At 39.4% G+C, this 18533-nt stretch overlaps 1 protein-coding gene and 1 pseudogene across 1 annotated transcript in view; both read right to left on the reverse strand.

The window, feature by feature from the left end:
- The window catches only part of Xk (X-linked Kx blood group antigen, Kell and VPS13A binding protein), a 48123-nt gene that overhangs the window by 15878 nt on the left and 13712 nt on the right, over nt 1-18533 (reverse strand). Inside the window, exon 2 of the mRNA XM_085838278.1 lies at nt 13724-13986. Within this exon, the coding sequence (XP_085694404.1) occupies nt 13724-13986 (263 nt within the window). The remainder of the gene's footprint in view (nt 1-13723; nt 13987-18533) is intronic.
- LOC147004850 (histone H2A-like 1) lies at nt 11800-12957 on the reverse strand (annotated as a pseudogene).

Genomic DNA, 18533 nt, shown 5'->3' on the forward strand with positions numbered 1-18533 from the left:
ACAACAAAGCAGAGAGAGCTATATAGCCTCAAACAAAACAGAGCAGAGAGAGCTATATAGCCTCAAACACAACAGAGCAGAGAGAGCTATATAGCCTCAAACACAACAGAGCAGAGAGCTATATAGCCTCAAACACAACAAAGCAGAGAGAGCTATATAGCCTCAAACACAACAAAGCAGAGTGGGCTATATAGCCTCAAACACAACAAAGCAGAGAGAGCTATATAGCCTCAAACAAAACAGAGCAGAGAGAGCTATATAGCCTCAAACACAACAGAGCAGAGAGAGCTATATAGCCTCAAACACAACAAAGCAGAGTGGGCTATATAGCCTCAAACACAACAAAGCAGAGAGAGCTATATAGCCTCAAACACAACAAAGCAGAGTGGGCTATATAGCCTCAAACACAACAAAGTAGAGAGAGCTATATAGCCTCAAACACAACAAAGCAGAGTGGGCTATATAGCCTCAAACACAACAAAGTAGAGAGGGCTATATAGCCTCAAACAAAACAAAGTAGAGAGAGCTATATAGCCTCAAACACAACAGAGCAGAGAGAGCTATATAGCCACAAACACAACAGAGCAGAGAGAGCTATATAGCCTCAAACACAACAGAGCAGAGAGAGCTATATAGCCTCAAACACAACAAAGCAGAGAGAGCTATATAGCCTCAAACAAAACAGAGCAGAGAGAGCTATATAGCCTCAAACACAACAAAGTAGAGAGAGCTATATAGCCTCAAACACAACAAAGCAGAGAGAGCTATATAGCCTCAAACAAAACAGAGCAGAGAGAGCTATATAGCCTCAAACACAACAGAGCAGAGAGAGCTATATAGCCTCAAACACAACAGAGCAGAGAGAGCTATATAGCCTCAAACACAACAAAGCAGAGTGGGCTATATAGCCTCAAAGCCTGAGCATTTTGATATACTTCCTCTAACAAGATTATTCTACCTAAACATCCCCAAATAGTGCAAGCAACCAAGAAACATTATTCTAATGTGGTCAGACTGTCTCCCTTAATTTCTTTAACATCCCTTCAAAGTTTATGTTGACATGTGTAGTTTGCAGCTTACAAAATGATCTACAATAATAGCGTGGCAACACAACTATTTGGTAGAAAGGCAGGCCACCTCAGACTAAGCTACTGATCTTAGATCCAAAGGACTTCAGCAAAGTAACAGCTGATACTGTGAAGAAGAGGCTGCTCCACATGCAAGCACACCTCCTGAATTTATCATTATTGTTGCACCACATCAAAAAGAAACCTCTAAGCAAGAAAGCAAACCTGTACTTTCTGTCTAGGCATCTACAAGTGCAAAATATCCAAACACAAAGTCACACACATCTTGGCATCCTAGGGTCTTAATAAACACATGTAGAAGCATTTGCCCACACGCGCATGCGCATACGCATACACACACATGCACACACACACACACACGCACACACACACGCACACACACACACACACACACACACGGAGGTTAGAAACAGTGAAAATAAGGTAAACAGGAAGAAAACATGTAAAACAAACATTTACAATATTTAAGTCATTTTAAGAACCAATTTTCTACCTTAATCTTTAAAATGGTTTGTGTTAACAGTCACCTTGTAGAATCTAGGGTCATGAGAGAGATGGGCATTTGGCCATGTCTGGCCTTGGGAGATTATCTTGATTATGTCAGTGGATCTGGGGAGATTCGTACACTGTAAGTGGCACCATCCTTCAGCTAGAAAGCAGGATTATACAAATGGGGAAGGGGAACAGAACTGTTACATGGAGCATTCATTGATTGCTCTCTGTTTCTTGACTGGATATAGTGTGACAGTTGCTTCGGCTTGACTTTCCTACCATGAAGAATTATACACTTGAATTCTGAGCTCTAATAAATCCTTTTTCTCTAAGTTGTTTTTGTCAGTGTTTTGGGATATCAAGACAATTTTCTAACCTTTTAAGGAAATAGATGAGGAAAACAACCATTATCACTTTTGCTCTAAAAGGACTTGTGCCAAGGAAGTCACACAAGTCAAGGAGAAATGATAATACTGCAGTCACAGAGAACAGAAGTCATCAAACTGTGTCCTATCTTTATATGACTCACGAGCTAAGAATGTGACAAAGTTCAAACACTTACAAAGCCAGCATATATACTACTCAGGCATATAGTGTCTCTACAGTACATTTATACATCCACTAGTTTGATAAATATTAAAATCATGACAAGGAGAGCTCACAGAAATTCCCCTCACAGAAATGTTATTTCCAAAAAGGAAAAAGAAACATGTATCTAAAGCAAACACTCCATGTGAAGATTGATTAATCAGACAAAGAGGTAGGTAGCTATTATATCATTTTCTGATCCTATTTAAGAAGACATTACTGATGTTTTGAATTAAAGTCCAAAAGGGTACCTGTAATTAGTAAGTGAATCAACACTATAGACATTGGTGTATCATTATCAGCAAGACGTCTAGGAAACAACAACAACAACAACAACAACACGCAGAAAATTGGGCATTGTAGCTTGAGCTTGTAATCCCAGGACTCTGAAACGCGGAGGCTGGAGAACTGAGGGGGTTTCTGGGTTAGACTGCACTACAAAGTAAGACCCTGTCTCCAAAACCTTCCAAACAATTTAAAATGAAACAGCAAAAACCAGACAAATAGATTATGTTTGCACAGTAACTTTATGGCTAAGTTAAGAAACTAGAAATGATGCTAACTGTAAGCACAGTTATGTAAGTTCACAACTAGTTAAGCAATGCTTTCAGGCTCACAGGTTTCTAAAGTTGCAGGGCTTTCCATATTGCCCCTTCAAATTATCCAAGCTGTCAACTTTTGGATGAGGACAGATTGATAGTTGGGAAATAGAAGACCTATAAATATCATGATTCAAACTTTTATTTCAGCAATAGGTTACCTTGAGAATGAATCCAAGAAAAGGAAATATAACAAGAATGATATCAAGTCTTTTATTTAAATATTTAAATGTACAACTATTTTGGAAATCAGTAATGAATTCACTCAAAAAATGAAAAGAGAACTAACTTCTGAATGATCCATCAATCCCTACTCCTGGTTACATACCCAAAGGAAATAAAATCCATATGTTAAGTGGTATCTGCTTACCTTGGATTAAGGCAGCATTATTAAAAAAGAACCAAAATGAAGGGCAGGGAGAAACAACATGAACATCTACTAACTGATAAATATACATATCTATGAAATATATATATAGTGTATATATATATATATATCATGAATATATATATGTGTGTGTATATATATATATATATATATATATGTGTGTATAATGGAATTCTACTCACCTATAAAAAGGAGTAAATCTTGTCATTTGTGGAAAGAGATGAAACTTTAACTGTATCAAATGACAAAACCCTTACACTCAAAGTACCAGATGATCTCATTCATGTGTAGACTCTAAAATCCCTGCCCACACAGTATGAGACTGTGGAGAATAATGGGGTGTGGCAGTGAGGGTGAGTGGCACTGATGTGTCAAAGCATGAACACTAAGTTATAATCAGATAGGACTAGTACATTCTGGCATGCTGTTACACAGCACAGTATTTATACAGATGATCATATATACTTCCTAACTAAAAGAGATTGTGTTGAATCATTTGATTCTTGTGCCTGGTACCAGCAGAAGTCAGAAGAGGGGGTCAGATAACCTGGAACTGGAGACACAGATGCTTATAGACAAGATGGAGATGCTTGGAACCAAATCTAAGAGCAAGCGTTCTGAACCACTCCCGATGATCATTAGAAGAAGCTTTGATAGTTAAGATGGCATTAGAGATATGACTAAAGGATATAAATAATTAAATGGAAAGTAAGACAGGCTAATTGTGAATATAGAAAGATAAGTTGAGAAAAGGGAGAGACAATGTAGCATTGCTTGGGTGGCACAACAGGCTAGTGATTAGAGAAAGCTTGTTTCTGTGCATTTAAAGTGAAAACATTCTACTCAGTAGTGCTAATTCAGCAGGCATATTACCATGGGGGGCATTTACGTCTGTCTCCCAATCTCTTCTTGGTCAGGCTTTGTGGAAATATGGTCTATAGCAACTGAGAGAATCCTTGGCTAATGGCTAGACCAAAGAGACATTATGGGTTTCTATCCTTAAACAGTTTCAGAGCCTTGGATCACCAGAGTAGCCTACAAGGAAGTAGGAACCATACTGAAGAGAGTAATTTCCAATGCAGCCATGATAAACCAGACATCCTCCCACATCCAGATCTAGTAGCTCATGTGGGTTCACCCTACTGCCTCCCTCTAAAAACCGTACACTTAGAGTAAAGGCATAACACATAAACATATTAAAAACACATATTCTCACTCTGTCAGCATTTCAATGTATTTTAGACATTTTAGAGACTTAGAAGATCTTTGTATATGTATGTTCTTATGAGTAAGCATGTAAAAACCTGAAACTGATGCTATGACTGAAATGTGTAAGCTTAGCTCATGTAAAGGACTACATATACACACAAAAGACTGTCCTCTCACTCATTTTCCTAACCTCTCTCTAAGAACATAGAAACTGAAGCTAGTGCAGTTAGATTATTCATAAAATGCAGTCAATTCTGAAAACAAGCAACACAATAAAGTTGTGTTTGTTCATTTGTGGGTATGTCCCCAGGAGCTATAGAATGTGTTTGGCTAATACAGAGCTCTAGAGTATGACGGGATTATACAGATGGATTTGTCAAATCGCCAATGTTCAAAAACTATACAATAAAGCTAGATCTATGTATCCTAGTTTATTCGCCCTTCACACAAACATAGTAGAAATGACACAGAGGGAGGAAATTATTAATCATGATTTCCAACAAACACCTTGAAAACCCTTAATTCAAGTTCCCTATACTAGCCAGTGTTTACCCATCTATCCAGCTCACTTCTGTAAGAACAACTGCAACTGTGTTCTGGTTAATTCTTATGAAACTCTCCAGTAAAATAAACCCTTTATTGGACCCCTTCCAGCTTAGTGAAAAAGTCCATTCTCTCTCCTGCTGAAAGCGAAAGCATTTACTTTTTCACAGACTATGTAGATCTTACAACATTTGGCCCTCGATGGTTTCCATTTCCACAGTTGTGCATGCCATGGCTCAATTTATCATTTCTATTCAGACAACTACTCTCAAATACCACAGGTTAGGACAAGAAAGTTCATTTGGGAGGCATGCCAAGAAATGAACTTGGTGGAGGCAGAAACGGAAAGACACAAGAGAAACAGTAGCATCATTAAGCTGGGTACTACTCTAGGATACTGCATGCTATTCGTGTCTAATGGAGATCCAGAGATTCATCTAGACTGGATCCTAGTTATTCATTGGAAGGATATAGTCTGAAGTTTTGCCTATTAACTGCCAGATCCCTTAGTTTTGAACTGACCCAATCAATGCTATCTTCTACACACCACCCAGCAGTACCCAAGTACTAGTGTATGCTAGGGTACATGCTCATTGGCATAGGTATTGGCAATCTGCACTGAATCTTTTGCCACAGCTGCAAGGATATGTGGCTCAGGCTATCCAAGGATCTGCCATGCTTCCCATTTTATCTCTGCAGTCTATATATCCACTCCCAACTCTACAGAGCATGCTCCTAATCCTAGGGTTCATTTAGATGTCTCACAAATACCACCATCTAAAAACTGCCAGAGAGAACTTTGAAGCACATCTATCGATTTAAGTCTGACATTTGATGATGGCATCACCACGATTTTCTGAGCTGTGTTGTGCTTTTGTCAAAGGATGGGGCTAGAATGGCCCTGGCCAAGCTCTAAATCACAAACATCAGTATTTATTTATTTATTTATTTATTTATTTATTTATTTATTTATTTTTACTATATTGGAACATGTCATCATCAATTGTACTGCCTCTGTCTAAAATAAGAGGTGGTCCTTACAGTTATTTGCTGCCATCTCCAAAGTCTGGGGCAAGGCATCTCCTGTGATTGACTAAGCCCTGCTTCTTACCAGCTCTGGGCTATATGCTGTCAGTATACTGGTCTAAACAAGGAACGCAATGGATATCCAGGTTTCAGTAGTTTTCCCTTCAACAATATAGTAAAACAAAATCATTTCTAATTATACATTTATTTTAGTATTGCTGGTCAACATTCTCCTACTGAACTGGCTATATCTGCCATTTTCCTCGTGAATGGATAAGTGGCATATATACAGGTAACATGGTTTTACCCTTTCTAAAGAAAGAGTGCCTTTAAACACCTAGCAACACAGAAAAAGATGACCATAGAGTCACAAAATATAGAATCACATAGAAGACAGATCTTGTTGACAAATACACATTATGCAAAGTGAAATGTCTGCCCTGGAATTTCCTTCTTGACTTGTACAGGTAAATCCAGAGGGCCAACAGGATACTCGTATTTACTATTTTTATATCCTTATGCTAACATTATGTTTCTGTTTGATTTGTGGGGGACAGCATTTTTTTTTTGAGACAGTCCTACATGACTCATGCTGTCCTCAAACTCACTATGTAGCTATGGACAGTCAAAGTCCTTGATCCTCCTGCATCCAACTCCCAAGTGCTGGGATTACAGACTTACACTACCATAGCTATTAAATGATTTCCTATGACTGGTAGAAAGAGGTGAGGATTTGACTTTAGAATTTGGGTATTTCTAATTGTCGTCATACTTTACATAGAATAGAGGCATTAGGTGAAAGGGAACAGAGAATCTGGTCTGTCACATTTATACTCATTAGTAGATCAATTAATACATTTAAATATCTACTAATATGTCATGGCATACAAGAGAACAGCTGTTTAATATTTTGACTAGGGAGGTTTCTGATTTTTAAAATAGGCAATGAATAGTAGATTCATGAGTTTAACATAAATAAGCATGTCTTCTCTAATCTGCCGATGTTATACATAACAATACAAGTATACATTTTAAGTTTCTTAGAATTGTTTTCCTAAAAACATACATATTCATGACCAAATGAGCTAGAATTACTCATAACAAATATTTAATATTATAAAAAGCCTAAATCTATGTTGTAAGAAAATGAATTTTGTCCTGTTGAATTATTGTATTCTGTTATTTTGATCAGTATTTCTGAGACTTTTAGAAAACTAAAGACCAAATATTCAGTGTATCTTTTTAAGATAATTTCCAAGTAAGATAGGAGTCTGAGAATGGCCTGGTAAACCTACAAAGCCCACACTACAAAGAGTTTCTAGCTTTGGGTCTGTAAATGACTACAAGGGTTTCTGCCATGCTGTGAAAGTTGCTATGGGAGCAAGTGCTGTAACTGGAGGGCATCATCCTGAGTGAGGTAACCCAATCACAAAAGAACTCAAATGATATGTTCTCACTGATAAGTGGATATTAGCCCAGATACTTAGAATACCCAAGATATAAGATACAATTTGCGAAACACATGAAACTCAAGAAGAATGAAGACCAAAGCTGGACACTTTGCCCCTTCTTAGAATTGGGTACAAAACACCCATGGAAGGAGTTACAGAGACAAAGTTTGGAGCTGAGATAAAAGAATGGACCATCTAGAGACTGCCATATCTGGGGATCCATCCCATAATCAGCTTCCAAACGCTGACACCATTGCATACACTAGCAAGATTTTGCTGAAAGGACCCAGATATAGCTGTCTCTTGTGAGACTATGCCGGGGCCTAGTAAACACAGAAGTGGATGCTCATAGTCAGCTATTGGATGGATCACAGGGCCCCCAATGGAGGAGCTAGAAAATGTACCCGAGGAGCTAAAGGGATCTGCAATCCTATAGGTGGAATGAAAATATAAACTAACCAGTCCCCCCCAGAGCTCATGTCTCTAGCTGCATATGTATCAGAAGATGGCCTAGTCGGCCATCAGTGGAAAGAGAGGCCCATTGGTTGTGCAAACTTTATATGCCTCAGTACAGGGGAACACCAGGGCCAAGAAGTGGGAGTGCGTGGGTGGGGGAGTGGGTGAGCGAGCGTGTGGGGGACTTTTGGTATAGCATTGGAAATGTAAATGAAATAAATACCCAATTAAAAAAAAGCCTACTTCCTGGCCACAGCATTGGGCTGCTTCCTGAGTAGTGCAAGCACTGTAGAATATTAATAAAATTAAGATAAAATATAAAATATATTATCTTTTAAAAAACAAAACAAAACAGAAAAAGAGAATGCACTAGGTGTGCCCATGAAAGCGACTAAGTTTGCTGGAAGGACAGAAACTCCTAATTATCCATCAGTCTTCTTGATCTCTGGAACTACAAGAAGTCCCTTAAAAGTTATGTGAATGAAGTCATACTTGGAATCTCAAGATGATAAGGCTTATTATTTTTGAGACAGTCGCACAGCATAGCTCAGGCTGAGCTGGACTTCTGTCTTCCAGACTAGCCTTGAAATTGTGACAATTTTCCTGCTTCACTCAGCCTTCTAAGTGCTAGGAGGATTTCTTACGGGCAGAAAAGATACTGTGTCTGCCCTAAAGTACAGTGGATTGCTGCTCTAGAATGGGAAAAGGGAAGAATGGTCAATGACAAATTTGACCATTATAGAAAACTGTAAAAGGTCTATGGAAAAAGAATATAAAAGAGGAACACAAATAGGCTCTAAAATTTTGCCAAACCTGTTTTAGTCTGTGTATGTGTAACAAAAGAATAAAGAGTTATTTGTGGTACCTCACATTAACTTACCAGTGTCTAAACTGCTGAGGTAGCTGACTTCCCCCTCCTGAGCAACAGTTAAGCACCAGTATTTCCTCAGGGAGGGGGAGGAGCGTTCATCCTGCTCAACTGCCTATAAGACCTCAGGGAGGGCTCAGCCCTCAGGCTCCCTCCATGAGGAGAAAGAGATAGACTAACCTTGTACAGTTCTTGTATAACAACCACTAAGAGTTGAAAATGGCAAAACTACCTTTCTTGTATTGGGTTTATTAGTAAGACAGTCAAAAGACACATTTGTTGATTTTATTCAAACAAACCTTAAACTGGTGGCCCATCTGAGAAAATGGTCGTTTTGAACTGGTTTTCTTTTTGTGAAAATGAGTGTTTTGGGGGTAGTAATCTGCTCTTATCATAAGGTGCTAAAACATAATTTATATTGCTTTTCTTAGACATGAAGTTAAAATTCATGTTGTCTTTCATGGTTAAACTTGTCTAAGACTTCCAAAGAATCCTTGGAAAGACAACATTTGTTCTTCCAACTTGTCAGAGGCAATGTTAGAGAAAATAACTTTCTTACATCAGTATTAACGAGTCACAGGGAGAAAGTCAAAGCAAAAGAGGTGCTCAGCCTTATCGTCATTCATCTTAGGGGAGGAAACCATGCTAACATAAATGTAAGGTTAGGATTCTTTTTTTTTTTTAGGTATTTTCTTCATTTACATTTCCAATGCTATCCCAAAAGTCCCCCATACCCTCCCCCGCCAATCCCCTACCCACCCATTCCCACTTCTTGGCCCTGGCATTCCCCTGTACTGAGGCATATAAAATTTGCAAGACCGATGGGCCTCTCTTTCCAATGATGGCAGACTAGGCCATCTTCTGATACATATGCAGCTAGAGACACGAGCTCTGGGGGTACTGGTTAGTTCATATTGTTGTTCCACCTATAGGGTTGCAGACCCCTTCAGCTCCTTGGGTACTTTCTCTAGCTCCTCCATTGGGGGCCCTGTGATCCATCCAATAGCAGACTGTGAGCATCCACTTCTGTGTTTGCTAGGCCCCGGCATAGCTGACACCATTGCATACGGTTAGGATTCTTATGTGCAGGTTCTCCATCTACAATTCAACCAACTGCACACTGAAAATGTTAGAAAACTGTGTTTGTACTTAAGTATAATTCTTTTTCATCCTTCCCTAAACAATCAAGAAGAAAAGCTATTTACATTCCACCTACATTGTGCTGTTTATAAGTGGCCTGTAGCTGGCATGAATTATAGGGAAGGGCCACGTGTAATGGTTCATGCCTGTAGTCCCAGATACTTAGGAAGCTGACGTAGGCGAATCACTCAGCTCCCAAATATGAGGTCACCCTAGGCAAGATAGCAAATTCCTGTTCAAATGAGATATTAAGATAAAATATAGGAAAAATGGGTGTATATTATACATAAATATAACACTACTCTTATGTAATAGACTTAAGCATGAATCATATCTTCATATCTACAAGGGCATGGGAACCAATACTGGATACTTGGCAACAGATTATAGAGCCCAACTTTTAATTATCAGGGTCCCGTTGGTGCCGTCCCTCATGATATTAGGTAATAAAATTATGGTGTTGCCAGTTGTTATTTCAGTAAATTAAGAAAAAAGACTTCAAATCTTCCCTTTTAAATTTTTGTTAGGTATCATATAACAGTAATTTTTGAGTAAGAATTCATATTACACTTTTCTATGTAGATCTATTAGCACATACACACCTACAAATTATTGCATGTGTCTTTGAAATGTGTCATTATTAGAGCTATTTTGACCAAAATAATCTTTTTGTATTAGTTTTGTTATTTTATTTTGCATATCAATTTTCTATTCCTACTTCCAGGGGTATAATCAGATGTATTATATCTATTATGCACTCTCACTTGATTGTTCACTTGTGAAAATTATTATAAGACATCAGTGAACTACACGGACTTAGGTTTCAGTCTTCTCTGATTTTTTTTTTAATCTATAATGAACCAACAAGTGTTTCAGAGTCCAGTAAAAATGGACTTCAGTGATTTTAGAGAATAGGATCTTAGGCACAGGCTTCTCATGTCATAATGTAAGTGCTTTTCAGACCATGTAAATGGCCAGTTTAAGAACAGGGCCTGGAGGATGACTCTAAGGTTAAGAGCATGTTGAGAGGATCAGGCTCATTTCCCAACACCCACACAGCAGCTGACAACCAGCTATTAACTCCAATGCCAGAGGACATGACACTCCTTTCCCGCCTCCAGGAGGAATGTACACATGTGGTACACAGACATACATGTACCCAAAACACTCATACACATAAAACACATTTTGTAAATTGCAGAACATTTTAATACTGGTAAGTTAGCATGATATTTAACAGAACAAGATTTTGGTTACCAAAGCCCAACTCAAGTCTCTCAAGGGTTAGGTGCATCTTCTCTCACTGAGTCCAGACCAGGCAGTCCTCTGCTCTATGTGTTTGGGGCCTGGGACCAGCTAGTGTATGCTGTCTGGTTGGTGGTTCAGTATCTGAGAGATCTCGGGGTTCTAGTTAGTCGAGCCTGCTGGTCTTCCCATGGGGTCTTCTTCCAGCTTTTCTCTTCTGGTTTCACCATCATTGCTCAGTGCTCAGGGAAGTCTCCTGACCCTTGAACCTCACGCCAACATTATGCCACACATGGTCTCCCCCACCCCACAGTCATCATCTTCTAACCTGAGACCTAACCTCCAAGGAAGACTTTCCTACCACAGTCCATGTCTTCAATCCACCCATCTCCAGTTAGCAGCATCTCATTGGGAATCCAATGTGCCTGGGAGGCTGAAGCCAAATTCCTGGCCTTCCAAGGCCATGTGGGCTCACAGACTACCAGGACAGCTTCTCTGCCCTCTACCTTAGCCAAATCCTCCCATTGCCACCGGTTCAAAAGTGCTTACACATCACCACCTCCTCCCACCAAGACCACTGCTCTTGTGGTCCCTATTAGAAATTTCCTCTGGAAATCAAGTTCCCCACATTAACAACAGCTTCAAATCCACCATCACCCTCCCGGGTGGTTCATAGCAACATCTAGTTCAAAATGAAGCAACAAAAGGAGCCAGGATCAATGGGTTCAATCTCAATGCTTTAATAGCATGTTTGATTTGCTCCCCCAGCTAGTAGGACCCTGGGGCAGGGTGAGGCTGAAGGTGTGGTGGACCTCCAGACTCTTGAGACCCAGGCATCATCAGTTGTCATCAGGTTCTGGTGGCTCACTCACCACCAGATATGCCACCTGGTTTGAAGAGTTGTTGGAGCTGCTCGTTGCTCTGTACCACCAGACGTACATCCTCTGGAGCTATGCACTTCCTGCCAGCGGTGTGGGCCACCTCATCAGCCAGTTCAAGGATGTTCGATGTTAACTCCTCGAGCACGCTCGTGAGGAATAAAAGTGCAGAAGAGCTCAGGCGACCGGAATGGTTTCCCTCTCGTAGGAGACGATCTACAAGGCTAACAGGAAGCTCACCTCTCTGGGAGCAGGTTCTTTTCTGTCTTCTTCGCCTTTTCATTATCCTGGCCATGATGTTTGTGTGGAGCTTTTGGCTCAGATGGCCCTCTCTGTTGGCCTGAGACTCTCCAAATAACCAACCTTCTCACCCACCTATGAAGTTATCCTTGAGAGGGCTTTGTTACAACATACTTTATGATATCACTGGTAGCCACTGAACTCTGGTGTTCAGTGCAGAAATGCCCATATTAGGAAACAGCTCACCTTACTGAATATGTCTGTTTTATCTTTTCTCATTTTCATGTGTGTGTAACTGTGTGAGTGAATGTCTGCATGTGCTCCTGTGTCCTATGTGGCCACACACATAAAGGCCTGAAGTTGAGATCTAGACTCACCCTTGATCAGTCTTCTATCGTATTTACTAAGATGAGATCTCTCAATCCAAGCCAGAGCTCACCAATATAGTCTTACTAGCCACCTTGCTCTGGAGATTCTGTCTTAGCCTCCCACAACTGGAATTGTAGGCAGGCCACCAAAGCCCACCTGGTTATATCCTCCTCTTATGGGAACTCTTTCTCTTAGATTTTTACAATCTGACAAGACCTACGTGTTCATGTTTTCCTCTTGATATGATGAAATGTTTCTAGGTTTCAGAATCTAATAGGATAGGTAACATTTATCATGGCACAACACTGTACTTATATTAAAACTGAGCTAGAGAAAGTACCCAAGGAGCTGGAGGCATCTGCAACTCTATAGGTGGAACAACGATATGAACTAACTAGTACCCCCCAGAGCTCGTGTCTCTAGCTGCATATGTATCAAAAGATGGCCTAGTTGGCCATCAGTGGAAAGAGAGGCCCATTGGTCGTGCAAACTTTATATGCCTCAGTACAGGGGAACGCCAGGGCCAAGAAGTGGGAGTGGGTGGGGGACTTTTGGGATAGCATTAGAAATGTAAATGAAATAAATACCTAATTAAAAAAAACTATTGAATTTGTTCTATTAATTAGACTGTACTGAAAGAAAGAAAGAAAGAAAGAAAGAAAGAAAGAAAGAAAGAAAGAAAGAAAGGAAAATAAGAACCTTCCAGTTAAAATGTAGAGAGCTCCCATGATTCCTAAGTCAAAGTCACAAAAAATGACACTAGTTTCATACTTGCAAGCAGTACCATGCTATAAGGAAGTCTAAATTCTTTCCACACAGAAAAGAGGTCCAAAAACATGTCAGTAAATCAGTCTTCAATGATTTAAAGCTCCCAATATTTGAGCCCCCTCAGCTGGTCTACACTAGAGTAAGTGAACTTTTCCTTTTGAGCTCTGGGAAAAATACAGACTTATAAACCCTCCTCACCACAAAAAAAGTGTTATTATTTCAATTCCTTGGGATTTTAGGTTAGCAAATGGAACACAGACTCAGAACAGATGCACATATAAACTGATTTTACCTGAATAGAAAAAGTCTTGTTTGTCAGTTGAACCCTAAATGTAAGCAGATTATTTTTTTTAACAAAAAAGCATGCATACATACATCTTCCAGTAGTGATGCTCTGTTCCAAGACAGTTATATACAGTTGGAGGGTCAGTTGTGGGGCAGAGCCTAGGAAAGCCTGAATCACTGATGCCCGGCTGAATGCAGAACGGTGGGTAATCAGCTTGCCTTCTGCCTGGCCAACCTCTTTCTCGACCTCCTCTGAAAGGCCATCTTTTGGCATCTGTCGTTTCTTAGTGATGCTCACATAAGGTTCTTCATTCTGGTCCGACTGACAGTAGATGCAGAAGACTTCACAACCCCTAGAAACAAATCAATGAGTCAGAGACAGTAATGACTGGCAGAATTGTTTCCTTTTTCGCAGTCATCCCGTTTTCACTTAGCCTGATTCTCAACCCCTTGCCTGGCTGTTATAAATCTCTCCAATCATTCACTCTCGGGATCAGTTCTAAGGAGCTGCTTTTCTGCAAGCCCTCCAGTAGACCAATAAGAACAGAGAACCAAGCAAAGGTAACACTGAAAGCTACCAAAGCTAAGAAAACTAGGGAATGGGAAGTACTTCACTTCTAGAGACTCAAAAATGCTTTGTTTTCTTCCCAAAACAGTAACTGTGCAACTGTATGTAAAGCACTGACCAGAACTTTTCCCTCAATCACAAAATAGAAAAAATACCTTGTCATCCACCTGTGAAAGAGGATTAACAGGGGTAATGCTGTTTTGTGTAAATGTTCCACAATTCTACATAAAACAAATGCCACAAATCACCCTAGTTTAATATATGCATGGAAACACACACACACACACATACTCACACACACACACATACTCACACACACACACACATACTCACACACACACACACACACACATTTGCAGGCTCAGCACTCTCTAGTGGCTGTAGTCTAGACACTGGAGCAGAGCGACTGTCAAGAGTCCAAGGCCAGTGTGGGCTATATCCTAAGCTGCAGATGAGCTACAGATTAGGAGCTTGACGGGGTGGGGATCATGAAGATGAATAAAGTTGGATTAGTGTACAGCACAGAGTTGCTTGTTAGTTAGAATTTTACTGGAAGACCACAGCATATTACCTATTTCTTAGCTCTAATAAGCCCATATGGGCCATAGCTAAATTCCAACTTGTCCAGGGTTTAGAAAATATCTTATTTAAAAAATCCCAAACCTGCTCTAGGAAGAGATCCTTCACTAATGACTAAAATTTTCCTCTCTACATAATAGATACTGATGGAAAGAAAAAGTACTGATGCCTATGATTTACTCTGAAGCATACACAAATACAGAGAGAGAGAGAGAGAGAGAGAGAGAGAGAGAGAGAGAGAGAGAGAGAGAGAGAGGAAGAGACAGATTGAGTTGATGCATGGAGAGATGGAAAGGTATATGAAACAAAATGTTAATTGTAGAATGTAGTTTGTGGGTCATTGAGTATGTAAGTCAGTAAGATTTTCTTCTCTGTGTTCAAAAACTTACATAATGAAGTGCTAGGGAAAACAGATTTTTCCTAAGAGCTAGAAGAATGTTCATGGCCTTGGGTTTTAACACTGAATGACTTTTATGCCCTGAAACAGGCACTTTCATAACAATCTTACAATGCTACTAGATTTTATGGCTTTGTCAGTTTTATTGAATGTTGGTAACTTTATATTATCACCTGGAGGTATCTATGACAACCTGAATACATTTGTCATTTGAAATAGTAAAGCCCTTGATGCACAAAAAGAAATATAAGAACCTTTTTAGTGAGCACAAAGATCAGACTTCATAATTATTACCCTTTTCATTTGTTTCTTGGGGGTGAGGCGGGGTATGGTTTATGTGTGAGAGAAGGCAACATATATGTTGCAATATATATGGAATCAAAAATGTTTTAATATATTACATCAAGACACGGTAGACTACTTTGTTCAGAAGAAAACCATAACACTTAAGTTGAGTTCATGAACTCAAGCCCATCTCCTCTAAACTGACACCTCTCAATACTGCTGAACCATTGAAAGAAGCAGAGTATATCAGGTCCTTTGAGCAAAATCTTGCTAGTGTATGCAATGGTGTCAGCCTTTGGAGGCTGATTATGGGATGGATCCCCGGGTATGGCAGTCTAGCTGTCTCTTGTGAGGCTATGCTGGGGCCTAGCAAACACAGAAGTGGAGGCTCACAGTCAGCTATTGGATGGATCACGGGGTCCCCAATGGAGGAGCTAGAGAAATTACCCAAGGAGCTGAAGGGGTCTGCAACCCTATAGGTGGAACAACAATATGAACTAACCAGTACCCCGGAGCTCGTGTCTCTAGCTGCATATGTATCAGAGATGACCTAGTCGGCCGTCACTGGAAAGAGAGTCCCCTTGGTATTGCAAACTTTATATGCCCCAGTACAGGGGAACGCCAGGGCCAAGAAGTGGGAGTGGGTGGGGAGGGGAGGGGAGATGGTATGGGGGACTTTTGGGATAGCATTGGAAATGTAAATGAAGAAAATACCTAATTAAAAAACAAGAATTGTTTTGGTAAAAAAAAAAAAAAGAAGAAGAAGAAGAAGAAGAAGCAGAGTATAGAAGACAGATAAAATGGCCAGGTATTTATTCTCAAAGAGGTAATGATAGCAAAAGCTTGGAGACTCCAACTCCATTCATTCAGAGGGGTTCACTATCTGGATGGGGTAATAGGGGCATAGACCGAAAAAGTATAATATGTAACAAAACATTTATTTTGTTGTACTTTTGGTTCACATGATAGCTTCAGATATACCAGCTCACAAAGAAATCTTACTAAAAGAATTTAAACCAGCATTATTTGTAATGGCAAAATCCTGGGATTATTTTCGAGGCCCTCTTATAAGGGAAATTAAATATATCAAAGCACATACACTCACTTAAATACTATGGAGTTATCAAAACTGATAGCTTAGAAAAACACAAGACTTTTGGGCTTGTGAAATGTCTTGGTGGGTAAAGGTGCTTGCTGCTAACCCTGAGCACTTGAGTTTAATATCTGGGTCTCTCTCACATGCTGAAAAGAGAGTACTGACTCTGCCAAGTTGTCCTCTGACCTCCACACAAACACCAAGACATGTACATGCACACAAACACACAGTCAATCGATCAAAATTTTAAAAATTAAAATACTGGGCTTAACAACACCATCTGCTTAGCATGTATTAGATCCTAGGCTCAATCCTCAACACATTTAACTAAATTAAAATAAAATATCATATTTTATAAGCTAGTTTATCATATTTGATAAGGGAAGCAAATTATAAGAGAAAATTTTACACATATAAATATATACAGTCTATATATACATATGTACATACAGTAGATTGACAGAACTGAATTACACTGACTCAAAAGTACCAGTTGTTAAATAAAAATTGTATAACCAAGATATTAAACAACTAGTATCTTGGTTAGACTTGATGGGAATAAGTATAGTTTGGAAATCAGCAAACCCTTAGAATCCAAGTTCATTTTCCCTGACAGTTTACAATCATAACTATATGTCATAACTATATATATAGTTATATATAGTCATATATAGTTATATATAGTATGTATAGTTATATATATAGTTACATATATCATATATATAGTTATATATATGTAGTTATATAGTTATATATACACACTAGCAAGTATATACAACAAAATCAATAAAAAGTATTCTCTTTAGGCAGTTGAGTTAAAGTTTTATTTTCTTCACTATGCAAATATTTTCTGTTTCTCTGTTTTATAACAACTATTCTTTACTTGTGATATAAAAGTCAAACTTTTTAGAACTTTTAAAGACCAAAAATAAACAACCAAAATGGTAGAGCATGCTAAAAGCTGCTGAATTAAATGAACAAAGGAAATAAGGGTTTGTAGATGTCCCTCAACAGAGAAATGGATACAAAAAATGTGGTACATTTACACAATGGAGTACTACTCAGTTACTAAAAACAATGAATTCATGAAATTCTTAGGCAAATGGATGGATCTGGAGGGCATCATCCTGAGTGAGGTAACTTAATCACAAAAGAACTCAAATGATATGTACTCACTGATAAGTGGATATTAGTACAGAAATTTAGAATACCCAAGATATAAGATACAATTTGCAAAACAGAGGAAACTCAAGAAGAACGAAGACCAAAGTGTGGACACTTTGCCCCTTCTTCGAACTGGGAACAAAACACCCATGGAAGGAGTTACAGAGACACAGTTTGGAGCTGAGACGAAAGGATGGACCATCTAGAGACTGCCATACCCGGGGATCTATCCCATAATCAGCCTCCAAACACTGACACCATTTGCTTGACACTAGCAAGATTTTGCTGAAAGGACCCAGATATAGCTGTCTCTTGTGAGACTATGCCGGGGCCTAGCAAACACAGAAGTGGATGCTCACAGTCAGCTATTGGATGGATCACAGGGCCCCCAATGGAGGAGCTAGAGAAAGCACCCAAGGAGCTAAAGGGATCTGCAACCCTATAGGTGGAACAACAATATGAACTAACCAGTACCCCCAGAGCTCGTGTCTCTAGCTGCATATGTATCAAAAGATGGCCTAATTGGCCATCACTGGGAAGAGAGGCCCCTTGGTCTTGCAAACTTTATATGCCCCAGTTCAGGGGAATGCCAGGGCCAGGAAGTGGGAGTGGGAGGGTTGGGGAGCAGGGCAGGGGGAGGGTTTAGGGGGCTTTGGGGCTAGCATTTGAAATGTAAATGAAGAAAATATCTAATAAAAATCATTTATAAAAAAAGAATAATGTAATTCTATTAATGCTTGAGGAAACTACGTAAAACCGATCAGTTATAGAATTTTTGAATCAAAGTTCTGAGATCAAACATCCAAATGAA

This window comes from Mus caroli, unplaced genomic scaffold, assembly GCF_978045245.1.
Source record: "Mus caroli unplaced genomic scaffold, Mus_caroli_1 scaffold_5, whole genome shotgun sequence".
In the NCBI taxonomy this organism is placed as follows: Eukaryota; Metazoa; Chordata; class Mammalia; order Rodentia; family Muridae; genus Mus; species Mus caroli.